Below are 27,066 nucleotides of genomic sequence, written 5' to 3' on the forward strand. Positions count from 1 at the left end.
TATGTTTAATCTCATTTATTTCTACTTCTAGAAGACAATTGTTACATTAGTATGAAGACTTTGGAGACAGAGAAAGCTACATTTTCAAAAATTTCTACAGCATTAGAATTGTTACTATTGAATGAGTTCATAGACTTCTTTGTTCAGGTCCTTCTATTAAGGTAAAATGTACCAATATCTCCTTTGCTTTTCCCAAGCTGCAAGCATGTAAGGTGAAGATCTGCCCCCAAGCCCCAATGCTCACAGGAAACTGTCTCTGAGGTCATAAAAACGAATGCGTTTTCAGTCCCGTAGCAGCTTATGCCACGTACCCACATAACAGGTTTCCAAAATATCAAACTAGCTAAAAAAGACCAGTTAACTAAAAAAATTCAAATTCATATCTGACTTTGGGAAAAAAAGACAACTAAGCAGTTGCATAAAACAAGTAATGAGGCAGTGGTCCCTGATCATTTTGTTATTAAATTCCCAAATCCAGTTCATTGTGGGACTGCCAGCTCTCCAGTAAAGGTCCATTTCTAAATTACCCCATTGTATCCACAGAGGAATGTTTTCTTCTGTTTGCTCTCTATCTCTCTCCAGCCCTTTGGCCATTCCCTGTTTCCTGTCTCACCAGAATACTGTATGGCACTTGCAGCATTGCAGCCTACTGGTGGTGCCACGTGCCAGAACAAAATGATGGTCTGGCAACACTTGTCTAGGTAACACCATATATTAGTGCCTTAACAAAAGCTGTCAGATGAAGAATAGGAGATAGAATCCACTGAAGAAACTTCCTTCATACTTTTATAATAAAAGCAAAGTTGAATGCCAAGTTCAGGAACCACTGAGCAGCTCTTGTTGTCTCTGCTCATTTTACCTCCATCATGTTTCCTTCCAATCTCACGGTTTGTCCACCTTAATTCCAGTGGATTCAGTCTTTGGGAATGAAAACCCATGAAAACTGCAGAAACTGTCATGTTTACTGTAAGAATATCTGCAGGGTCATATTACTGGCATTTTAAAAAGCCAGGTTAAGACACCAAACCTTCATTCATCCCTTCCTGTCTGAATGGCCTGTATGTCAAAATACCTGAAAACTGCACTGATACAGTAGAACTTATTTTAACTTGCATTACGAATAAACTGCACATGCTGTTTTACAGACAATATATATTTGTAAACTTGCTCATGCAAAATTAGTGTGCACAACAGGGATATTGGTTTTCTAATCCCCACATCTGTAAAAATGACATTTATGTCTGCTCTTTCTGAACTGTGCCCAAACTCTCTTTTTAATATAATAAATCTTACACATAATTCATCTGCCAGCCAAACCAATTTATGAAGCTGAAACAAAGAATAAAAAGTTATACAAAAAACATGGTGCACCTGGACACTTGATTCCCACCTCCCCCCATATTGTTTACAAGTAGAAAGAATGACTAAAAGAAAAAAAATCATGGTCACAAAATTTCGACATTTTAATCCTAAACATTACAGGGCAAATGGATGTTGGAATTTATTTCCATACACCATGAGTCAACTTTTTAATTCCCAAATGTGGCCAAATCCACTAAAACAAGAGTGGTTAAACTCTGGACTATGGAAATACATTTCTGGAATAAATGCTAGAAAAGCAAAAATGGGAAAAGCCAACTGTCTCCATAAAGGTAAATAAAGTGGAACAATGTGTGGATTAGATACTTTTTCTGTTTCTTACTCATAACCTGTCAATTCAGTGCATCATATGGTTCAACATAATGGTCCCCATTAGACAAACATCTAACTAGTGTCCATTGATTCCAAGTTAGTGGATGATGAATCTTTTTGGATACTTTCAAAGATGGCTGCCAGCTCAGGGTTAGAGCTTATCTGTGACTGAAATTCACTCATTAATGGACTCTTCTCTGCTTCTGGAATGGTTAGAAGTGCTGCTACAGCTCTCATAGCAGATCGTTTTAGTTCATCTTGCTTTTCAAACTCCTGTTTCACTGAGTTTGCCTTTACCTACAGAAAAAATGAAAATATGTTTGAAACTTTACTCAACCCTCCCTCTATACAATCTTAAAAAATGTACCTTTAAAAAAACCATATTTCCTCTCAAAATTATCTATGCTCTTAAAAAAAACAACCAAACAAAAAATACCCCCAAAAATCTTTTTAGCAGAATTTTTACCAGCAGTTTACAAATAGACTGAAGCTCTGACATGGCAAGGTAAGCAGAAAAAAGTTGTAAGCTGCCAAGTCAACCACAAATCAAAGCAACTATAGCAGCCAGCCTTTAAGCTAGTAAGGTCAGTAAATGACTTTAAACTGCTATTGTCAGAGTACTCCCAGCTTCCAGAGGACAGAACTTTTTAAAGAAGCTGATTTTCATTAGAATAACTGCTTAACCTTCTCTTGTTATTCTCTAAGATATTTCAGTGCTACAAACATAAATTATAATTAAAGGCAGTCAATTTTCATTATAAATAAAGCAGACTAGAGTAATGAAAAGCAAGGTAAATCAGACAATAAATGACTGTCAGAGCATGCAGGTGAATCAAGACCAAGCAAGAATGGAAGGAGACTAACTACAAAGATCCAATAATCCTGCAATATAAATGAAGAAGAGGTGGGGTAACTGACAAAACCTCTAACAGAAGTCTAGACAAAAAGTCTAACAAAACAAACACTACTTTACACTGCCTTTATCGGCCAAATGCTTGTCTGAAACAACATCATCATCAGAAGTGAGATAAACCCTCAGTATTCCAGTTTCAGATTTACAAGTTGCCCAAGTGGCAGCTGAATTTTTAAGGAACAAAAGAAAATGCATCAAAGAAACAGAGGATTTTTTAAAAGAAGCTTACAAATCTCTCTCCATCTGTAATTTAAATACACTTAACACTTGTAAAAAAGATCCATTCATTTCTAATCTAATTATCCTCTCTACTGCAGCTTACCAACTGTAACTCAGGAAACGCTGCAGCAGTACAAAGGTATTCTTTAAACACAAGTTCATTTATATTTCCATAAGAAAACACAAACCAATGCATTTAAATAAGCTGAAATACCTTAGTTGTACACGTAGCACGCAGAGGTTCAACGAGCCTGTCCAACCTCTGCAGCACTGCACTTGGACAAAGGGTAGACAGTCTCACCAGCATTAAAAAGGTCAGCATCTAGGGTGAGGAAAAACCCAATTCAAAAACAGTTATGCCTGGCACATACATGGAGATATATCTCTCACCATGCTGTGTAACCTTTTGAACAGTCACACTTTAATTAAAATGGCAAATGTAGTGAAGTACTTAAGCATGTGAAGTAATATTTTCACCATTTCAGTCTATTAACTATTTGAAATATTTTGACAGTCACTGCTTTCACAGAGAAAAATGACAGCTAACCTTAATATCATAGTGATCCTTCAGGCCATCTTCAACATGGTTTAGGAATTCAAATATATCTAGTCTATCCAAACAGCTATCCAATAGAGTATACATGCACTCAAAAGCTGCTTTCCTTATGTCCAACCCATCATCAACTGTGTGCTTAAATGGTCCCATTTCCACCTGTCAGTGAATAAAAAAAAAAAAAGTTAAGCAATACACTTTTAAAAAACCACCTACTTATATATTTAGCATTGTTTCTCTCAGTTATCTTACCTCTCTGATTAATTCCTTTCTGACTTTTGTTTCATTGTAAAGATGAGGAAGCACAGTATCTAAGAGGTCCCTTATCAAAGATGGTTTATTGTGGGCAGCTGAATTAAAAGTCACTAGGGCTACTCTCCTGACATTGAGATCTGGGTCCTCCAGAGTTTTCAGAAAATCACCTGCAATCACATACAGAAAGAAAGCAACCTATGAGGATCTTTTACATTTGCCACTTTTAAAATATTTTTGCTTAGTTTTAAACTCAGAAAAAGACGTACTTAGTGCAGGAGTTATTTTAATGTAACAGACACCTGCTATTTCAGCATGATTACACAAATAAAGGATTAATTATCATCATATCAAAGCTATTAATATAATATAATTGTTATATAGTACTTCATATAATGAAACAGTAGTAGAAGAAACACCAACAAAATAAACTGCCATCACAATGACTTATAAATTTCCTTTTCATGTAAATTAATGAAAATTACATTTAACCTTTCATTTTTTCCATTTATTAAAATTCTCTCAAAATATGCACTGGAAAACTAATTTCAATTTCTGAGGTTCAGGAGTTCCAGAACACCTCTCAAGGAAACTACCAACATAACTGATTTTTTAACCCTCAAACTGGCATATACTGAGAATGCCTAAATTATTATAAAATTGGCCTACTCAGTATACATTAATGTAGCACCACCTCTCCCATGCGCCCCTACCTTTGGGCATTTTTAAATTAGTTTCTTCTATACTTCTCTAACACAGCTGTATTAAAAGTAAATGGCTGCAAGAATATATCCTCAAACAAAGTGACTCTTACACCCACCAAAAAACTGGGTTACAAAACTCAAAATGACTGAGGTTTTTAAAGTACTAGATTCTGATAGCTTTTTGACTGAATAATCAATAAATATTTCCAGAAACCAAAGGGGCAAGACAAAGGGGGAAAACCTACAAACATAATTCTTGAATATATTACTTAGAAAACAAAAAAGCTTAGTGATGAAAATAACACACAGTAAACTCACTTCATTTCCCTATAAACAAAAACCTTGCTCTTTACAAAACTTTATACTTTAAATCTTTCTCCTCCTATTAGGTTAAGAACCATAGATCATGTTTTTACAGATCTTTAGACCTGTAATTAAACAAGCACAAAACATTCATAACATCTTAAAAAATCTATAATACTTTGTTATACAAATGCAAAAATAAAAAAGCCACAGCATTGCAAAAGTCTTTGTCATACTGATGTTACACTGAAAGCTCTGATTACCTTACTCCTGTATAAAAATACACACAATTCCAAATGCTTTCAGACTACAAGCACTACAGAATCATAACAACCTATATTTACAATTCAAAACCTGGTAATATTCAGAATAATTCACACAAGCATACATATCTTAAGTGGCTGAATGTCAAATATTTCCAAGACCACATTTCTTGGTAAATATAGTACATCTTATTAAATCAAACTGATACAATTTGGCAAAAACATGGAAAGCTTTTGGATCTCATCCTACTAAAAACATTAGCTTCTTGTTTTGCCCATCACAAAGTCAATACATAGAATTTTTAATGACATAATTTTTACTGCTCAGAATTCAAATAAATTAGTGTTAATAGAAATCATTGGCTACTATGGAAACATCTTGTAACTCTTCCAACAGTTATCATTAACAGCTAATTCTAGTATCTTCAAAATACTTATTTCTGGTAACACAAAAAGAAAATTTAAATGTAATTCTCTTGCCTGAAAACATAGAAGCTGTCAGGGTAAGTGGAGTACTTACCTATGCAGTTCTTCAGGAGTGGGTCTATGGGTTGAGGATGATCAGAAATAGTGAACTTAACAGCAGTAACCACTGAACTTCGAGCATATGAGGACCCTAATAGGAAACAAAAGTGTGAACATGAAAGATTAAAACAGAACAACAACAGAATCTAAATCATGCTCAGTGCCACTCATTCCTCTTAGACTTCTAATACTCTTAAGAAACAGCAAACAAGAAATGCTATTTATTGCTAGCAATGCAACATGTAATTCAAATAAACCTACAGAGAGAATATTTTAAACAGGGAAAAAATACCATAACATTGTAATAAGCATGTAATGTTATCTCCTATAGAAAATGTGAGCAATAAGCCTATTAAAACAGATTATTTATGATCACACATCGGCCTACAAAAAAATTCTCCCCCTTACAGCAGAAGCACGTGAAGAAAACACGTGAATACAGTTCTTGATATGAGACTGATTCATTAATTACGCACAAAAATCTTTCCTAATTCTGAAGAATTTCAGAATCCTTATCTAAAAATTAGGAATATAATAGCTGACATGAAAAGGTCAAAATGTTGCAACTGGTTTGTCAATTTGTCCCTTAGTCACCCATTCTCCTTCTCCTTCAAGTTTATAGCTCTGTCTTAAACATAAAGCATAACATTGTTAACAGAAATATAATGTCTGAAAGCAGAACACAAGTAATTCTTGTTGTGTATGACTAACAACTTCTAGTAAACACAAAAAACCTTAACCTTCCATTGTTGGGGGAAGGGAGCAAAACTTCAAGACACAACATTTAAGCAAGTAATTTGAAAAAAAGATCCATTTTTAACAGGTATCATAAAGCCATCTGCTCCAGTACATACGTGCATTACTACTCCTCACCTGATGCCAAGTATCCCTTGAGTCGTGGAAGCAGAGTCTCTGGGTCTATCAACGTAAGCTTGCCCAAGCATTCAGCAACAACATTCCTCGTACCCTCTTCTGCACATTCACAGTGTTTCAGGAGTAAGGCCCAGATGTTCTCCACATATGGTTTGAGACCAATCACTGACGCAGAGCTAATTATTTCTTTCAAGGAATGCAGAAGAAGGTACTGCCTCTTAGGCTGACTGGTTATTTCTTGTAGGACAAATGGCAGATACTCAGGAAGATTGCCAACACTAATACTGCCTAAGGCGTACGATGCCGCTGACTTGACTTCTTCACTAGGAGAAGAGAACGCTTCCAGTATTACAGACTTCAGCTCGATTTGTCCACTTAAGTCAATGTGATGCCCAACTTCCCCAAGAGAAAGCAAAGCCAAAAGACGAATGGAATCTGTGGACCTCGAGTTCTTAACGTCTTGAATGAACTGACCTACGACAGCCGGTCCTTCCTTAGGGCAGGCTCGAGTGAGGGCAGCGACACATTTGGCAATGGAATAGTAAGACTGCTTGTGAGTAAGTGCTGTGCTCTGGGAGTACACTGGACCCGTTAACATGCGCAGTAAATCCATATAGCCTAAATTGTTTGTACCAGTCACAACCAAAGCCTGGAAAAATTCTAGCATGGCACTAAGTGCTCCACCCTGAAGTAGGGGTGATCTTACCAGCCCAATAAGTTCATTGAGAATGGAGCCACTAATCTTTGACAGGGAGGAAGGATATACTTTAGCCAGCGTTGTCAGAAAACTGATGGCCATCTGTGATACGTGCATGTCACTTTCGCTAATCAGAGGTGGAAGCTCATCCAGGACTGCATCAATCATGGCAGCTGTCAAGCTGTCACTGTAATTCTTAATTAAAATATCTAGTGCAGAAAGAGTGCCCAGCTTCAAAGCTCGCTGGTTCTTTCTCAGAAAAGAAGCAAGAATAGGAACTCCTTCCCCAAGGATTGGTCTCAAATCTATCTTCAAAGGAGAACCAGCAATCAATGTCATTGCCTTCACAGTAGTTAACCGAGTGATCTCATTCTTCAGTCTCTCTAGAAAGATCTGAAGTGTATTAGGCAGGTCTGTGCCTAGACTGTCACCAAGGCTACAAATTATTTGACCCATGCAAGATATTGCCCTTTCTTTCACCTCCTGATCAATGTCAGCAGCCTTTAATCTTTTGATTGTACAAGTAAACAAATCTTTGATGTAAGGAGTAGCATCAAAGGAAGTAGGCTGGTCTAAAGGACGAATAACCTTTACAAGTTGTTGGGTAACCAGAAGTGCCTCTGATGTTATCTTGTAAAATGGGTCACCAACACAAGCTACAACTGGAGGTACCAATGCTTGAACATGAGGATGAAAGACTTGGGGAGAATGATTGCAGAGAATCACATACAAACAGGACAAAGCATCTATCTTCAGATTAGAAGAACTTGATTTGTCATTCAGTGAAAAGATTATTCCTGGAAGAAACCAAAAAAATGTATTTTTAGGGCAGGTATTTATAGTGTCTGCTAGAACACTAAAATTTCCAAAGGAAGGCAGCTATACCGAATTTACACCTTCTGGCTCCCCATCTTTCTGAATGCTTCCAGGCCCCTTTAATCACTTTATTCAACCAATTAGCTTTTAAGCTACCTCCCTCAAAAGACATGGGTCATTCAAGGGTCTATGACATATTTTCTCAATTATAAAGAAACTCTGAACCTTTAACATTTTCAACCTCACTTTTGACCATTACTTCAAATTTCAACATTTTAAGTTTTAAAAGTTAAACTATGGAAAATATTTTTCTCTGTTCGGATGGAAAAGAAGGCAGTTTGATTTTGTAATTAAGAATCAAATTAACTTTTTTTTATAAAGAAGAAAAAACCTTTAATCTTCTCTTTAAGATTAATGGAAATATATGACTCAAATATTTATATGGATACACATAATAGCTGATTATTTTGCCATTTTCTTTAACAGAAGCCACACTTCAAAGCTTTTTGCAAAAAACACAGTCGGGACTTCAATATTTTGATGTTTCATAACTTCCCATACCATTTATTACTAAGTATTTAAGTTCATGCTGTGTTTCTCATACCTGGTACAAGTACAGGAACATGCTGTGTTAGGGCTCCAGGTAACACATTTACTAGCTCAGTCAGCATGTTAAAGCAGCACTGACGAGTCTTCACACTTTTCTCCTTCATCTGTTTGTGCAAGGCTTTAACTATGTTGGGAACCTGTAATCATCACACATCAGTTAATTGATTCAATAGCTGGCATTTCTTTCATTATTGAACACTGGGGGCATATAAAGAAATATGTGCAGCCTAATCCCCTGATTTCTCTACAGAACTAGAGAAGTTGTAGAAACACTGGGAAATGAAGATTCAAAATAACTGCATTTTTAAAAAAAGTGATTTAGCTTTGAAAGGTGATCTGCATTAATAAAACTTGTTGTAGAGAGCAACAATTGAAAAGTCACCTAAATAATTCACTTAGATGAAGTTTTCCAGCATTATCTTTTCTATTCTGCAAATAAAATATGTTGCAGCCGATTAAGTTTTATCTTCATCTTATGTCTGGATACAGAACGCAGGAAGTAACTTTTGCTTTGGCAATGTGGCTAAATGACATAGGACATGCAACTTTTACAGGTGAGTAAACAAATTAAATAAGCACATTTGTACAAGTCAATTTCAGTTTCTAAGATTGCTGCATTTTTTGGGGCCACTTTATCCAGCTTGCTCTCTATGTTAGTACTACAGGACAAAGCACATTGAATGAACTATCCTTATGAACAGGGTGCAATTTTACCATGCCTTCTCAAAGATAACAAAAATCTTTACAAATAACCTGACTCTGAAGCATTGTCAAAGGTGTCTCTCCTTGTTCCATTGCATCAGGATCACAAAGCCAACTTTGCACAGGTCGAGTTTGTTTTAAAAGAGAAAGATATGCATGAAAAACATCTGCTTTAACATTCTCTTCACGTTCTTTGAATCTGGCTATTAAAGCAGGAGATACAGTTTTGTAGAATTCTGGAAGCATTTCGTGTCGTGTGCTAACCACAGCATCCAGACATTTAGCAGCTGCACGTCTCACTTTCCAGCTCATGTCATCATCATCACTATATTCATCATCACTCCCTTGAAAAAATAAATTATGCATATGTTCAAGTCTAGACAAGCAAAGCATCAAGTTTTATTTTAAACAATTAAAAAGAACACACTTTTCAACAATTAAAAAGTTGGGTTCTTTGCATAAGACGCACGAAGAAATAGGTTCAGAATTACGTTAAAAACCACACACACAAAAAGCCTTCTAAACAGCCTAACTTGTAATTCTCAGCCAATTTTTTCACATTACCCCCCCCACACATATTAATTTAAACTGCAAATAGGAAAAGGAGCTCCCCATCATATTTCCAGCCTGACTACTGATTTAAAGCATATTCTTTATTCATGACAACAAAGCAACAGTGAATACTAGCTGATCAAGATTCAACAAATTATTCTGTCTGCTTCTTTCTAGAGGCGAAACAAACTATACATTGTCCCCAAAAATAACAAAAAGCATAAAATAAGCAATATAGATTTTTCAGGTCTTAAAGCAACAGCTATACAGCTCACTCCTTCATTAGCTAATGAGAATTTTATGCCCTCAGTTCAGATTACTTGTGTGTCCAAGTTTTCACAAAGCTTATATCTGGCAATGCTTGCCACCATATTAACAATAAAATACCTTATGCCTTTCAGTCTGAAACACTTCAATCCTACTGAAAAATACTGAGTCATTTTCAATCTATTCTGATTTTATGCATTAGGTACCAATATATTATAGTGGAAAGTAGTGAGAAGTCTTTCCCATGCTGTGTATGTATTTTCAATTCATTAACTGATGTTCTCACTTGATTTATATCATGCCACATGCTTCTGGCTTTTTCCACTTTTCAGGTATTTTAAAATATTTGTCTTGTATTTTATGTTCCCGCTCAGAATTACTGATCTCCAGCATCAACATCCTGTACTTTTATTCCAGGAAGTGAGTTCATTAGCCATGTTTAAAAGAGGTACAAAATTTGAATTAAAATGCTGGTACTCAGGAGTATTACCATCTACACCAATTCTCCCAGATGGGTGCAAGATCAAAAACTCATTCTCTCTCCCAAACCAAAAAGAGAACATACCTTGATCATCATCATCACCACCATCAGCATCCATAGCATTTTCATCTTCATCTTCATCATCATAATTGTAATTAGGATCATAAGTAAGATACTTAAGACAAATGTTTATAATAGTAGATACATGAGGATAAACTTCTTTAGGACACCTGTGTAATATAAAAATACAATCACTGTCAAATTACTTTGAAGTATTAAAATATTCTTAGAAGATTTTGTGTTGCAAGCTGTACTTTAGGGAGAGTAGCCAAGACACCATCAAGGCATCCCTCTGAACTACAGAAATTCAAAGGGAAGGTCAGAAAGGGCAATGCCACTTTGTAACAGGATCTGCTAGACGGGAAGGTTGCAAAGGACTCAGATATGCCTTTGGATACCAATTTTTTATCACCACTACTGGACACAAATACAATCAGAGTACTTCCCACCTCGTTTGCACAAGTAGCAATGGCACAGTAGAAGGCTTGTAAGGTACAGACATAACACACTGCTTAAGAGCTGAGTTACAAGATAGCTAAAGGAACTGTTCCAGCTCAAAGCTTGCAAGAGTAATTTGTAGGAAGGAGGCTGTCTCTTGACAGCTTACAACCAAATGACACACTACTAGATCTGAAGAAAGCCTGAAATAGGTACCCATGAATGACTTACCTCCTAACAAAAGATTCAAAGGCTTGAATGCAGTACTCTCGTAGTTCATCATCATCTACATTACAAAACTTTACAACCAAAGGAATTATTTTCTCAAGATATTCACCTGGTAAGATAAAAAAATTAGCTAAGTAATTACTCTCACGGAAAAACTTCAAAGTAAAAGATAATTTATATATTTTTCTTACCTATTCTATGACCTGCTTGCCTACTGATAGCAGCAATACACTGAATATAGGTCCTAGTTGTTGACATGGAATCATTTTTAGACAGTTCTGTCAACAGATGTTCAATGAGGTCAACAAAAACCATATTGCCACAACTCATAACCAGGTGACCAAGAGCAATGATGGTTCTTTTCCTCACAGCAAGTCTTGGGCTGGTCAGCTGGGGGAGCAGACAGGTCAGAATTGAAGGATGGAAGTTAACAAGCAGTCCTCCTTGCCTTAAAACAGACAAAACACAAACTCAAAACCAATTGAATCTAGATAACTTTGTTCATATACTGTAAAACAATCCTTCAAAAATTCCCCAAACATCACAAACATTCCAACCAAATGTTTAAAATTTCAGGTTTTAGAACTTGTTAAAAGAAGAAATAGTTTAAAACATAACTTCAAAACGACAAACATTAAAATAAGCTTAAAACCACAGTTCTCAGAAAGTTAAATAGTAATCGATCAACCAATTATCTTCAGTACATTCACTTATTTTTTTCTAAATTAAGTTTCATCTACACATAACACTACCATATTATTTCATATGACTTTGAATAATTTAATTTTAACATTTGGAAAACTGAAGTTCAAGATTTAAGCAGTATTTATGAGCATTCACCAGCATATTAGAAGAGAGATGTTTACCTGCTCAGCATATCAGCCATGATATCCAGTGCCTCCAGTTGAACAGACACATCTTCCTGCTTGGCTATAGCACTAGTGAGACGCCCTGTGATCTTTTTGCAAACATTAGCTGCTAATGCAGAACCTGAAAGTACAACAAAACCTCAGCATTTCCATATTTTAAAAATACACCTTTTAATACTAGAGATGATTTTTACGACTATGGAAAGCAACCCAATCTACATAAAGAAGCTTTTTCCAACCAACAAAACAAGCTTAAACAGCCACTCTGCTAATGTCATGTATGCTCTGCATTAGAGCGGAAAAATTATCTATGTACAAACATACTAAGCCGGAAGGATTCCTGTCCCAGAGGGTACACACAACAGAGCACTGCTTTTGGAAGGGCAAGTGATGGAAAGTCACAACAAGTCTAGAGCAATAAATGAAAGGAGTATAAGTAAAAATGAAGGTATATACTATATGGTAAGGAAAAGCACAAAAGTAGCAAAATAAAATTATTTTGCACAAGAAGCTACTTAAAAATTAAGTACCTGACTGAAATACTACTGAAACATTTGAGAAAGGCGGGAAAATTTATATCTGAAGTATTTTAAAATATAAGTAAAAATGTCTTTATAACAACTTCATAGTTCCCCATTCCTCTAATTGTCTAACATTGTTTGAAGTAATTATGAGAAGGAACTCCTATCATGGTAACGATTGCCCAGTGGTTAGTACTCATCTTCACCTGCATGAAATTTATTAAGTTACATTTTGCAAATTTTAATGTGAAATGAATACTATTCCAACCTATGGTAAATCTAGTTTATATATATTATGGCTCATTTTTAACTACAACTAAAATTAAAACATAACAAGTGGACAGTCTAATGTGTTACCATGGAGGCTAAGAAAAAGAGAACAATCTGTGTTTGAGTTGGGAGCAAGAAATAACATGCTGTTTATTTTTATACTAGGAATGTTAATTATATTGAAAGACTTGCCTACATTTTTGTTTGAGCTTCACCTCCACCCAAAAATCTTTTGTTTTGTGTAGGCAAACACAAGAGTAAAAGCTTAAAACAATTGACTTAAAATTAGTTACTTATGTAAAGCTTACGCATCTCACTGCTGCTTGATAGAAGCAAGACTTACATGTCAATTTTCAAAAAGGATATTAAAATCAGAGCTTTTTTTTAAATTCACGAGACCTCAGTCTCTAAAAATGTAGTTTCCAAAGCCTTTTTAATTAGTCTCTAGTTTCATTCATATCCTACACTATGATATCTAAAAAGCACTTGAGTAAAAAAGTAATGCTATTAACTGATGAGCTGATCAACATTAGTGTGTCTTCTAGAGGAAAGACTGCCTTCATTTAAACCTGCAGGTAAGACTTTCACTAATTTAACAGGCAACTGTCAGAAGCACAATATATTTCCCAAAACAATTCCTAGAAAGTGAGACAAGAAATCAGATGGTTAAGGAAAAATACAGGAGTTGTAATCAATTTTAAAGCTTATTATCAACCAAAGACCAAGATGAGATTTAGCTATTACTACAGCCTAGATGTGCTCCAACAGGCAATTATTAAAATAGAAGTTTTTACAACTTGTTATACTGAAGTTTATATTCTCTGAACTTGTTTTTCACATTAATGCAATCCTTCAGTAAAAAATATGTTCTTAAACTTATAAAATTTGGCAATATAGTCAGAGAAGGAGAAACTCAAAGGGTATTTGTGCCATGTTTTTACCCTAACTGAAACTATTTCCAGTGCTGAAACTCTTCCCTAAAACCTCCAGCTTTTTAAATTTTTTTGAATTAGTAAATGATATAACTACATAAAGTCTTTAGCACAAAATGCCTTACCACTGGAAGCAGGGGGAAGTTCTCCAATCACAGTTTTAAGACCAATGCTTGAAATGTCACGTAACTGTTCTTTATCTGAAAGCATGTTTGTACACAGGGTATCTACAATGGTCTCCACTTGATACTCCTTCACTTTACTCACCAGAGGTCCCAGACTGTATAAACAAGAGAAGAGTATTAAATTGGCAACAATATTATTTCAGTATTTTGCATTCAAGTCATAAACTTCAGCTTGGTTTTGGTAGCAACACAAAGTAGAATTTTAAAAACTGAAAACCCTCATCTGGTTGGACTGATAACTTGCTCCATAAATCTAGTAACAAAACACTTGTTTAGTACATGTTTCTTATTTGGAGCTGGAAATTCATTTTGTCTGGTTGTTCTGCTTCAGTCTCAAAACCACAGTCCCTCTTATTTCTCAGTTCACAACAAGATTTACAACAAAAATTAACCTACCCAGAGCCATCAGTTTACATGCTTGACCATCAGTGTCTGCATAATTCACAAACAAGTAAACAACATTCTTAATCACTGCATCTTTATTCTATACAACATTTGGATTCAGTCATGGCTCTATGCAGTAAAACAAACCCAAAGGCATCTTCCATCCCCAAACCTGTTGTAGGTACCCCATTGCTGTTACCCTTTTTTCCATGTCCAAGAATTCACAGGGGCAAGACCCAATTATTATAAGAAAATGCCCATCATCAGCAAAAGGCAGAAAGCGAGAGCACACAGGAGTAGGACATGGACAAGCAAGCCCTTGCACTCAAGCACTAGCTGCACAACAGTAACCAGAGTAAGGTTCAGAGTTTTGCCATCAGGGGCTTGTCACCCATGTTAGGCAAACCTGGAGCTCCTCTTTCGATGGCCACGCTCACAAGGCCTTACCTCCCATGAACTCAGAACAGCGCTTGCACTTGAGGCACAACACTTGGATTAACACCCAGGAATCTGCAACTCCCAAGGCAATCACACCTAGCACTTCCCATGCTTTCCTTCACAAACCATAACCTGCTTGGTGTCTTTCTCTCCTTACCCACGCATGTGGGTACTCATGCGGTAAAATCTGCTGAAAATACATGTGGGGGACGGGGGCAGGGGAAGGGTGGGCGGAGAGGCAGCAAAGGCAAAACACACTTGCCAAAACCAGACACTGAAGTATCACTTGCAACTCACTCCATTTTGTTAATGCACAGAACTTGGAACTCATTTGAGATTAGTCAAACTAGTGCACAGACATCTGAAACTGATGCTTTATGATCAGCCACAAATTCAGAAAGATTGCAATTTATTCCATTTGGAGAGTATTTAATGGAGATTTACATATAACCTTAAAATAAATACACAAGAACAACTTTGGGGTTAGATTTTTAGCAAGTACAGCATACAGATAATCTCAAGAGAACTCTTAGTTGAGATAGACTGGTATCTGATCGAAGGTATAAAGAGAAGGCCTTTAAGTGCACAGAAATGAAGATGTAATGGATGGTTTCTAACTTGCTTCAGCAGTTCCTGCAGAAATGAACAGTTCTGACAGAGATCCCTTCCTTAAAAGCAGTCAGACCTCATGCCCTAACCTGACACTACCCTTTAATTTAGGGAAAGGGCACTGTACTGGATTCTTTAGATTCTATTAAACTATCTCTACAGCCACTAAATCCCTGACAGTAGGAAGGGGTTTAAAGGACCATATCCACAATCTAATCTGCTCATTTTATAGCTTCAATTATGTTAAATTATGAATGATTAAAATAATTTCTGAACACTAATATGGGTAAAGACTTTTTGCCTTTAACCTAAAAACTGCTAAATCTGTACACAAACATCTGCTAACACAAATTATTACCAATAATTATCTCTGAGACACAAATACATCAAGCTATCCCCGTCTACAGTTGAAATATTTTCACCAGTTGCTGAAAAAGCTCACAGCTTTCTTCACAACTTGATTTGACTCTTCAGTCAAGCTTTGCCTTCACCGTGATTCACTGACACATCTATATATAGAGTTTCTCTTCATACACACCACTGTCAGTCAGTGGCTACTCACAGCACTGTTGCATGCACCTACTCTTGGTGCATAGTAAATTGTTTTGCAAGCAACACAAGCACAAATCAACTCGAATAGAAACCTGTAGAATCCTAAGGTACAATGACTCCATAGTACTCCAGAGAAATGAAACTCCCTGTGTGTTTCAGTCAACAGACTACAGTACACAAGGTTGAAAACCCCTTGTTTTAAACCTGAACTGCTGAATGACTACTGAATTCTTTTGCTGTAAATATGCTTGTTTTTCAAAATGCAGCCTATGAGTAATTAAAATAATCACAGTAAAGGCCAGTCAATCAGATTCATCTCAGCTAAGAATCGGAAACACTTTTTTGCTAATGTTTTAAAGATGACCAAACCACTGGAATGATATTAACACACACTATAAATTACAGTTTCTGGGAAGTATTAAGCCATATATTACCTGAATCAGCATCTTCAGTCCTATTTATTCAACCTATTAGTTCAGCAAATCAGACATAACAATTGTGAAGTAAATTTTACAAAATATTACCTCAAGCTTTTCTGGCCTTCACAATCAGTAAATATCACTTATAGACCTTATTATTAGTCTGAGATTACAAATCAATCTTATCAGAAATTGGAAGTATACTATAACCTTCTTGTATCAAATCAGTTCTGACTACAAAGCTTTTGCACTTAAGCATGTATTTTACACACTTGAAGGCCATTTTGCATAGTTTTAAATGATCTTTGATCTTTTCCCTTTTACTAGCCAATAATTTGCGTCTAGGTTCTCTTAAAGTAAAAAGCTCATTCAGCTGCCTATGGAAATAAACAGCAACACACTGGCTCCTTTAAGTTACACACATTTGGAAATAAAGGTGTTCATAGCATAGCTCTTTATTAGGAAGCTGAACACCAACACATAATCAATTATAATCTCCAACTGGCATATTTTAACAGCTATGGAATAAGCACATTTATTTACAAGGAAGAATTAAAATTCACAAATTTTAAAAAAACCCACATTATTCAAATCACTAGTATAGCATGATGTGCAGCAGTGTATTAGCAAAGCATACAAAGTGCTTTAAAGCTGCTGAACTGGATCAGCCACACAGCAGCCAATACATGCATCATCCTGCTCACACTAATGACTCAGACTCACAGCGTCAGGGAGAGCTCCCTACATTGAACTACTGCCCAGAGAAGTCACTCTTGATAAATGCAGAGAAACTGCAGTACCACACGGAGGAAGCACTGAAATGCTTACTTTAATTCCACCTTCTTTTTTCACTCTAGATAGATTTGGGTATGTTTGACTTCTTACTTGGTTCAGGAAAGATTTCATAGTGTGAATCAATAAAAATTTCTATTTGTAGGTTTAAATGGCAGAATATCAAAGTGTTCAAAACGAGAAACAGCTCATCCTTAAGCTGCAACACTGAACACATGAAACAATTAATGTGCAATTTGGGCCAACAGAGCATTACAAAGATTATCAGCAATGAGGAACAAGCGATACCAACACAATACCTACACTTAGACAAACCACACTGCTTGACTACACCTCATGGACATAATCAAGCCACAGGCAGTGCAACTACTGCTGCCATAAGGTGCACAGGATGCCATGCTGGACTAGATTTACAGTTATAAACTAAGGATATGCTGTAAGAATAGCCTTTTTCACACTGGCTGATGGTAAAACAGCCTATGACTATCAGGTAAATCATAAATCATTCCTTCAAAAATCGGAGACAACAAAAATACATTTAATATTTTACATGCAGTTAAGAAAAACAAGGTAAAGAACCTGTCGTTACTGACACAAGTTTCATCTACTGCCTGCAGTAAGAAGCTTAACAAATAAAACTTCACTTCCCTTCTGTAGGGTCAAAGACTACAGCAGGCCAACTTTTACTTCAAGACTACTAATGCAGCTCATTCATTTTCACTTTTATTCAGAAATTAAATGGACAACTATTTTGCAAAGTAGCTACTCAAATACCAATGAACCCAAAAACTGACTTCTGCTTTGCTTTTACCTGGTTTATCCTGCCCCAAACAAGCATAATGTAATTGAAAGGAGCAAGAACAAAATCACCAGTGTGCTTTGTAGAGATAATAAGGAAAAGTTCATCAGCATTTTAACCAATGGAGCTCCTCTTACTCAAGCGTGAAAGCGGGCAGTGGATAAGGCAAAACCAGGAACACTGCTCACTTGTTGCTACACTCACCTAAAAATAAATACTGCCTTATGGTTGCTCTGAGTTGTTTCAAATCTGCTGGGTTCAGTGACCTCGAGAATCAAATCTTCAAAGAGTGACTCTTATGCAAGAGTTTTATTCAGAGCATTTCAATTGATCTACCTGTAAAGAAAGTTTCCCTAACAAGCTCCAACACCTTTCTCCCTTCCTCAAGGAAAATCTATCTCAAGTGCAGAATGAAAAGAATATTGGGCTGTCTTAAATCCTCTTTCTATGAGAGGGAATTGCTACTTTAATGGGTCATCAAGGGTCTGATAAAAGTTACTGCTAACAGTCTCTAATGTTCATCACAGTATTTAAATTAAGAGAGATCGAAAGACAGTTTGTGCTTTCCTCAGCTGGAAGTGCCAAGAAATCCTTAACAGAAATACACAAGAGCACAAAATATTTAAAATTTAAAAAGTCAAGAAAAATATGCTGTCTGAAATTAACTTCCCAACGAATCAGTCTTATATGGAGTGTTGTGGCAGATGGAAGATTTCAGATCAGCTTGAACTGTCTTAAAAAACCTACTAAAAAAACCTAAACTAAAAAGCTTAGTAGTGCTCAGCCTCTCCCATCCTTCACCCCACCAATTTTTCTATCAACAGGTAAACTGCAGGAGGAAAGCAATAAGCCAGAAGAAAACAAAGTCCCTAAACCAGACTGTCACAAAACCAGGGAAGGAGCAGTGTGAGAAAAAGAACAAGGAGTACAAGAACAGCAAACAGGAAACAGCAGTAGTATTGGGCTTAAAAGTGTCGTGAACTGTATTTTGACTACAAGCTGCTTTAAGAATAGAATACTCTAAAAGAGTGGTGCTTTTTGTTGGTTTTTTGTTTTTTGCGTTTTTGTTTTTTTTTGTTTTTTTTTTTTTTTTTTTTTATTCAAAGCATAGCTGCAAGTGATTGGGACACAAACAAAAACCAAAAACCACAACTTGATATGATCCAGAACATATACATGTCCACCTTCTACACAGATGGTCATAATTCACCTGAAAACTTTTCTATTATGTTTCTTGTCCCATTAAAATAAATGTAAAACTGTTCCTTAACATTATCTGGAATTCTCAAAAACACTCCAAAATTGAAAGAGATTCAGTCATATTAGTTAAATCCAAGAGTTTTATCAATATATCGAAGTAAATTTAAAAACTGAAGAACTGTTAATAAGAACAGGATGTGCACAAACACAGGAAGTCATCTATTTTCTCATTCTCTTCCCTTTGCAATCTTTCTTGAATGTTTTAGTAAGCACTACTTGTACTTTAGACCCTACATTCTAACACTGCCATTAAAGATGGTGATATATGTCTCTATGTGCATTAATCTAAATTTCAGGACAACTTTAGGATTTACAGTAGAAATGTATGCTAAAATGTAACTTTTCCATAAAATGCTATTGCGCACAAAGACAATTCTAAGCCTGAGCCAAGTTTCACAACAATATGCTCTTCTGATTGAGTACAAGCAATCAGTTTCAAAATCATGAAAACATAAGGAGCAGATATTGCAGAAGTTTGAATTAAAAAGAAACAGGGTATTTTATGTTGCTATGAAAAGAATAGGAGTAAGACACATGTTAAAAACACTGCATCCTTGGTGACAGTAGGGAAAAAGTAGTGACAATTACAGTGCTAATATACCTAACATCGCTAATATCTGGCTTGAAACTTGACATTCCAACACCCATTTGTCTGTGCAAGGTTTTGGTTACCATCACTTACTTCAAAAGCTGAAGCAAACACTGCTTCTAAGTACTTAAGCAGAGGTACACACAGACTTTTTCTGCTTTGCTACTCTGACAGGGCTAAACTACAAAGAATAACGAGCTAAACCAAACTTGGCTAGTCACAATGTGAAACTTCTCAAGCTCCAAGTTTACTCCAATCCATACCTCATGGAATATAAGTAGTGTAAATGGAGTATTAAAAAAAAAAACCTAAGCTCACAAACAAGAAACATTCTCAGGAACACTATATGCCTCCTAAGAGAGGCCCGCTTTAAAGCACACAAAAATCAGAATGGCCAAGAACAAAAAGTCGTAAGAAATGTAGCACCTCTTCAAAGGGTGCTCTGGAAAATTCACACCATATGTAAAGCTCAATAAAGTGAGGAAGAGAGGGCAGTGAAGCAACAGAAGTCTCTGAAAGGCAAGTAAATGCACCCTGATCCCATAAAACATTTACAGTCCCTGAAAAGCTTGTAAAACCATCAGCAGAGCACTCTGAATGCTAGTGAAAAGGTAAGTTCCACTTTGATAACCGAGGCCACATCTTTACCATTTCATGTTTTCATGTCTGCTTGAAAACAACTCTAATACTACAATTCTTCCCCTGCACACCATCTAAGGTCTCACCATCAAGTATCAATGTGGCAAGTGCCACTGAATTATAAGCTTTTTCTATCTATTTAGCAATCAAGAATTGGTACCAAAGAGCAAGTGCATCACTCAAACACTTCCAGCAGGGACTGCATGTGCTATTTGGTGCCTGAAACCCCAAATATTAATCCCCAATGTCAACAACATATAGTTTTTCATGTTACAACCATTAAGGCAGGTAGTCTACAAGAATAAGGGCTCCTCTGGAGCCATAAATTTCAAAATTATTTTGTGAAGCAGTGGTCCTTTGAGTTTTCAGAAGTGCTTTATATTGTTCAGTCATTATACAATTCTTTACATCATAAAAAAAGAATACCTACCATTTAACAGCTAAGTTTTGTACCTCACCATTTTTATCTTCCAATAATTTCAAAATCATCTTCACCACCTTTCTTTCACTGTCATCATCCAGCTTGATAGAATCTTTCTGAAGTTCTGTCATCAAGTCATTAGTAGCCATAAACCTGACAAAAGATGTGACATAATTATTGCTAAAGGGATACGGGTTATTCACAGTGCTTAGGATTCAAAATTCTCATTTCCATAATTTGTTATCAAACAAATCACATTTAACATTGAGTTATTGTTGTCTGTTTTGTGATGTAAGTAGCACGTATAAAACAGAAAGGAAGACAAACTGTATTTGAAAATGATAACTGAGCTAGGTCATCACACCTTTCTCTTATGAGAACAGCTACATATTTTACTTCCAGCATTTACACTACATTGCACATGATCTCCACAAAGAAAAACTGATACTTTCACAGATTTTAAGTAGTCCTTTCATAAGCTATGCTGATGTTGTAAAAAACAACTTTTATAACTGTTTAAAAAAAACTGATCTCTGCTCTGAGTTTGTTTTAAAACAAGTTTTAACCAAGAAGAAAAATACAGTTTCTCAAACATTCTCCCATAAAATTCACAAAAGCCAAACTTTAATTAATGAAGGGAGAAATAAAAGTTAAGCTTATGTTCCATGTGGTTTTAATTTTCTTGCCTTGTACAGACTAGCTTGTTTACAGTCAGAAAACAGAGCTGATCACATTTATCCAGCCCTCAATACAGAGTGCCACAGTGAAGAACAAAATTAATTCTTGAGAGATCAAGCAAATAAAATCATCTTCATATCAATTAATTTACTATTTAATAACAGTCAATATCTACCAATAGAAGAACATACTGAAAAATTACTTTCCAAAAATATTGCCTTTATGCCTTCTGTTTCTTTTTAATCTGAAGTCTGTTTCACAATCCATTTTTCTTTTGTAAGTGCCCTCTCTTCTCAGAAGCAGCAATACAGATGTGTTTACTCAATTACAAATCCCACGGGCCTCGGCACTGACACCAACCCGCACTCAAAACTCCAAACAAGGGTTTGTAGTTAAACAGCTAATGGTGACATTTGGACCTCAGGCACATCAGCCTCAAGCAGACATCACTTCAGCTCAGGTCATGCTTGGAAGGCTATCTCTGCAGCTTGACATGCCAGATACTACTTGTTACTGAAAACAAAAGCCAAGACTCTGCATAATCTTAATAAGCATCACAAATGCCAGATACCTAACCCTACATAACGGACCTCAACTTGTCCTGTCTTTTAATAATTCCAGTCTAATGGTCTCAAGGTGTTTCTAAGGTAAGACCTCACTCCTTTTTCACTCTCTCCAACAGTCCCACTGAAGCAAGCCTGCAGTCTGACAGGAACCAGATGTGCACAAAAACAGGCTGGCGAGGCAAAGCATCAGCTTTTAAGCACAGTAATGAAAAAAGCTACTTGGTAAGTAAAGATAACAGATAGGACCTAATTTAAGCACATATATGAAGTCACACAGTACTAGAACACTCAAAAACTGTCTCCAACTTACTGCTGCATTTACCTCCTTTTCTTAAAAACTTTGGCCAATAGCTCCTATTTCCTAGCCTTAGAAGGTCATGTCCACTCATCACTCTCTTGTCAGTTCCTGAAGTAAGCACACCATGCACATCCTGCTGAGGTGCAGCAGCAGCCTCTGCATGCAACCACAACGGGGTTCTCTTGGTAGACTTCTCCACTGAAACTTGCAAACCAACCCAAACACCACAATGGGGTGGGGAGACCAAGCAGCTTCAGTGTAAAGCTGCTGGTATTTAGAAACACAGTTTTAAGTAGTTTTAATGTGACTTTTAGTCCCAATTCACCCTAGCTGCACATCAAACTCCACCTGGTGCAAAGCAGGCAGCGTGCCAGCAGCTGCTCCCAGCCTGGACTCAGAGCACTCGTTCTCCTGCTGCAGGGAGGACACTCCTCCTCCCACAGCCAGACTGGAAACTGCCACCTTACCTGACTGCCCGCTTTAGAACTTACGCCCAAGCTTCTGTGTGGACAACACAATCACAAGTATGTACACCTTCCAAGAAGTACATATTCCAGCTCTGCATGGGACAGGTCAGTTTAGCAAGAAAAATGAGGATTACTTTCTACAGTAGACCGCTTACTTGAATGGTTGTTTTACACTCTGCTCCCTGGCATCAACAGGATAACTACACTGTCCTCATTCAAACAGACATGATCAAAGAACAAATGCACTTATAATTACTGAAACTAAATACTATTTTATCCATCATGCAAATACACAATACACATAAAGTTTCATAAAATGTTACTCCATAACAGCCAGCTGGTAAAGGTCTATCATCACTCTTATTTTATGGTTTGTAACATTAGATTTTAATCTATGTTAAGACATTTTTTTGTTTAACATTTGAGAATTTCAAAATTGTTCAAAGCTACTAGAACAGAATTTCTGAAGTGTGCTCTACTAAAGGAACTACACAAGAAGTTTTAATTACACACAGCTGGGAGGAAAAGAGTGTTTGCTACAATTGCACTGGACAGGTATAACCTAGCCCTTCTATACAGGGAGTTTTTAACTCCTAAAAATCAGTATCACAAATCCACTGGAACTTACTGTAAATCCTCCTCCCCATAACTACAAAATGCAAATTTTACTTAATCACAGAAACAAATTAGTATGAAAACAGTAAAAAATCTTGTAAAATTTAGAGGAAAAAATGTTTCAGTCTAGTTTCAGAACAATTTAAAGACAATTTTAGTTTGTCTCTTTTTAGACTAACCAGTATTTTATTTACACAATTTCTACACTGAACTCTCCACGTAATATAAAGCTATTAAAATTTGAAAGAAATTGAGACAAAAAAATCCCATATCAAATTTGTGTCCCGTGCTAAAACACTCTGTCAAAACCTAACAAGATTATTCAAAATATCTATATATCAGGACCTCTGTTTTCCTTTAGATTTTAATATATTGAGACTTCTTTGGATGACTTTAATAATAAACTAAGCACTGTGATGCTGCAGCAAAGCAACAGAAAACAAGTGTATTTTATGCCTTTTCCCTATCTGTATTGATATACTCTCATAGACAAGTAAAACCTTCAAACTTGAATTTCTGGTTGCACTCAATACCAAAACAATGTAATTCTTTTTAACCTAATGCTTTGCCAGAGGTACTGTGTAAATGTATTATCCCTGCTGTTTTTTAATTGTATTATTCTATTTTCTGAAATTTTACATTTCATCTGCTATTAATTTATTAGAAAGCAAGCAAATGTTCCAATGAAAAGTAGTGCTCCTATGACAGATCCTGAACTCAAAACTAAATCCAGTTCCCCATAAGACTTAACTGGATTTCTCTCTGGATGCACAGGGGCAGTAGCAAACTACATGAGGAGCACAAAACCCCACTGTCTAAAAGACACAGCATCCAGAAGGATGTGAGCTGAGAATCACAGAATCGTCTGGGTTGGAAAGGAGCTCTGCAGATCATCCAGTCCAACCCGTGTGCAGAGACAGGGTAACCCAGAGCAGGTGACACAGGAACATGTCCAGGCTGGGTTTGAAAATCTCCAGAGAGGGAGACCCCATGACCTCCCTGGGCAGCCTGTTCCAGTGCTCTGCTGCCCTCAGTGTAACAAAGCTCTACCTCATGCTGAGATGAAACTTATTGTAGTTTAGTTTATGTCCATTCCTCTGAGTCCTGTCACTGGGCACTACTGAAAAGCATCTGGCACCATCCTCTTGGCACCCACCTTTGAAAGAACTATATGCAGGTCTATATTGAAAGAACTATATAAGGTCCCCTCTCTTCTCTAGACTAAACACACCCAGCTTCCTCAGTCTCTCCTCATAAGGGGGATGCTCCAGTCCCTTTACCATCGTGGCCCTCCCCTGTACGGTCTTGAGTCTGCCCTAATGTCTACCCCTTCCTGCTTCTATTCGTAGAATCGCAGGATCCATATTTTCTGAAGTTGGGAAGGGATGAGAGAGGTCACCTCACCCGACCTCTGCTGCTCGAGGCAGGGTCAGCGACAGCTGGTTGCTCAGGGCTTCTTCCCTTCGGCTTCTGAGCATCTGCGAGCTCAGGAATTCAGACCTCCACCCTCGCCTGTCCCCACGCGAGTCAGCAAAGCTGGGGCGGCTCGGCTTCTCCCGCCTGCTGGAGATCTCTGCCCACGATGCGCGGAGGCCGCGGCGGTGCCCGCACAGCCGCGCCCCGTCCTTCAAGGGCAGCGAGGAGCGGGGATCCCCTCACGGGAACTTTCTTCCCGGGGCAGCAGCAGCAGATTCGCGCCCAGCCCCGCAGCGGCGGCGCGGACAGCCCGGGCCCGCGGCACCGGCCCCGCCGCCGGGCACCTGCCCCCGCCCGGGCCGCCGCGGCACCAGGCCCGGGGCCGGCACGCAGGCGGCCGCAGGGGCAGCGCGGGCGCGGGGCCGGCGGAGGGCGCGGAGGGACGGCGGCGGCGGATCTCACCTGAAGTCCTTATCGCTGGATGTCATTTTCTCCAGCAGGTTGGAGATGTGGTACGAGGCGCTCGCCATGTTGACGGACCCGGCCGGGGCGCGGGGGGGAGGGAGAGCAGGAGAGCAGAAGGCGGCGGCGGCGTCTTCCCGGCGGCGCCGGCTCCACTTCGCCCGCGGCTGCAGGGGCCGGGCCGGGCCGGGCCGGGCCGGGGGCGGCGGGGCGGGGGCGGCAGCTGCGGCGGACGCGGCGGGAGGGGCGGGGAGGCGCGCGCGGCCGCTCGCGCTCGGCGCCGGGTCGAAGGCCGGCGCTGTTGATTGGGTCCGCGGGCGGGCGGGAGGCGCGTGCAGTCCTGTGACACCACGTGACGTCAGAGCGTACGTGGCGCAGAGCGTGCGCGGGAAGTTCAGGCGCCGCCGGAGAGTGGCGGGAAGGGGGGAGGGGGTGCTGCTGAGCCCAGCCAGGACTGCGTGTCCCAGCGTGCACCGCGCTCGCGCCCAGCCGGGGCCGTTAGCGGTGCACGCCGGGATGTGTAGTTTGGAGTGTGGCGGGTGCCCTGCGCCGCGGTGGCTGCTGGGATGCGGAGCCTCGTTGTGGCGCGGCGGCGCGGGTGCTGCTGAGGGAGAGCGGGCGGGGCTGGGAGCGGGGCTGGGGCGAGCGAGCCTCGGCGGCCTCGGTGCTGGCCGCGTCCAGAGCGCTCGGCGGCCCCGGGCCTACTGTGCTGTGCTGTGCTCTGCGTGGCCATTACTAGCCCGCGACATACCCTCATGTTATGAATAAGAAGCTTGACTAGGCCAATATTCAAGCAGCAATCAGTTTATTATTTAATATGGTAAAGTATGAGCAATACAGTGCTGGGTACAGTGGGGGAAGTTTTCCCTCCAACTGCACAGCGATAATTGATGGTTACAGGTATTTATAGGGGTACTCATCAGCTTTTTTTCAGCAGTTTCTATTTCCAATCTTTTACTCATCAGCAATTTTTATTCCAGATTATTATATCATGATTCTATACACTATTGTGATTTTAATTTCTCAGGATGTATCTCAAAGGAGTATCCCCAGATAGTGACGGTCCAGTTTCTGAAAGAAGAAAGACGAATCCCATCTCGTGGGGTCCAGCTCCCCAGATGTGTGTCCACCTTTTAATTGCAGAGACTATAAATCTCATAACAGTGATGTCCAGCTTCCCTTTGGTCAAAACCATAAACCCTTGAGGTGATGTTCATCTTCCTTTCTCAAGCTGTTTTTCTCTGCTTCAATAAGGTGTGAGATAAGCATATTTCCTTTATATATATTCCAAAGCTATAGTTTCAAGGATACAAGTAATATTCTAAAATTACACTTCAAAAAGTTATTATTGCAGAGCTTTTTATGGATTAAATGGAAGCAAAAAGCAACATCTTTAACCCCTTAATTCCAATGCTCCTAAATCAACCAGGGTTAATTGCAAACAACAGATAGGTCCAAAGGCCTTTTTCCATGCTTTATTTTCCTCAGTTATTAGAATTCACAGCTCTCCCATTGTCAGTGTCCACACATTTCACATTCAGAACTACACACGTCACCTGTTTGTACCTGACACGAAACACAGCTTTGCATCTCACACTCATGTTACAGGGGCCGCACGCACCTCCAGTTGCAGGCCCCCTCAGAGCTGTACAGTGGTTCTCCTCATAGCTGAGCACGCTCAGAAAAATGTCAGATGTGAGCTAAAAATACTGTGAAAAATAATGTCCTGTGAAAAATA

General features: G+C 38.3%; 1 protein-coding gene across 1 annotated transcript; it reads right to left on the reverse strand.

Annotated features, from left to right (window-relative positions):
- Nucleotides 1–25,467, reverse strand: CAND1 (cullin associated and neddylation dissociated 1). Its single transcript, XM_063155101.1, has 15 exons — nucleotides 25,329–25,467; nucleotides 20,836–20,979; nucleotides 13,865–14,019; nucleotides 12,014–12,137; nucleotides 11,339–11,595; nucleotides 11,151–11,256; nucleotides 10,506–10,651; nucleotides 9,173–9,465; nucleotides 8,415–8,556; nucleotides 6,298–7,791; nucleotides 5,420–5,515; nucleotides 3,630–3,799; nucleotides 3,372–3,536; nucleotides 3,039–3,146; nucleotides 1–1,989 (listed from the first exon to the last, which is right to left on the reverse strand). Exons 1-15 carry the CDS (start codon nucleotides 25,394–25,396, stop codon nucleotides 1,765–1,767), a joined length of 3,693 nt encoding a protein of 1,230 aa, XP_063011171.1. The 5' UTR covers nucleotides 25,397–25,467; the 3' UTR covers nucleotides 1–1,764.
- Nucleotides 25,468–27,066: the final 1,599 nt, after the last annotated feature.

This window comes from Melospiza melodia, chromosome 4 (genome assembly GCF_035770615.1).
Source record: "Melospiza melodia melodia isolate bMelMel2 chromosome 4, bMelMel2.pri, whole genome shotgun sequence".
Taxonomy (NCBI): Eukaryota; Metazoa; Chordata; class Aves; order Passeriformes; family Passerellidae; genus Melospiza; species Melospiza melodia.

Coding starts and splice junctions, on each gene's coding strand:
- CAND1 (XM_063155101.1), bottom strand. CDS start 25,396: ATGGCGAGCGCCTCGTACCACATCTCCAACCTGCTGGAGAAAATGACA. Junction 7,792..8,414: donor TGTTCCTGTACTTGTACCAG/GTATGAGAAACA, acceptor GGTTTCTTCCAG/GAATAATCTTTTCACTGAAT. Junction 5,516..6,297: donor CAAGGGATACTTGGCATCAG/GTGAGGAGTAGT, acceptor GTTTCCTATTAG/GGTCCTCATATGCTCGAAGT.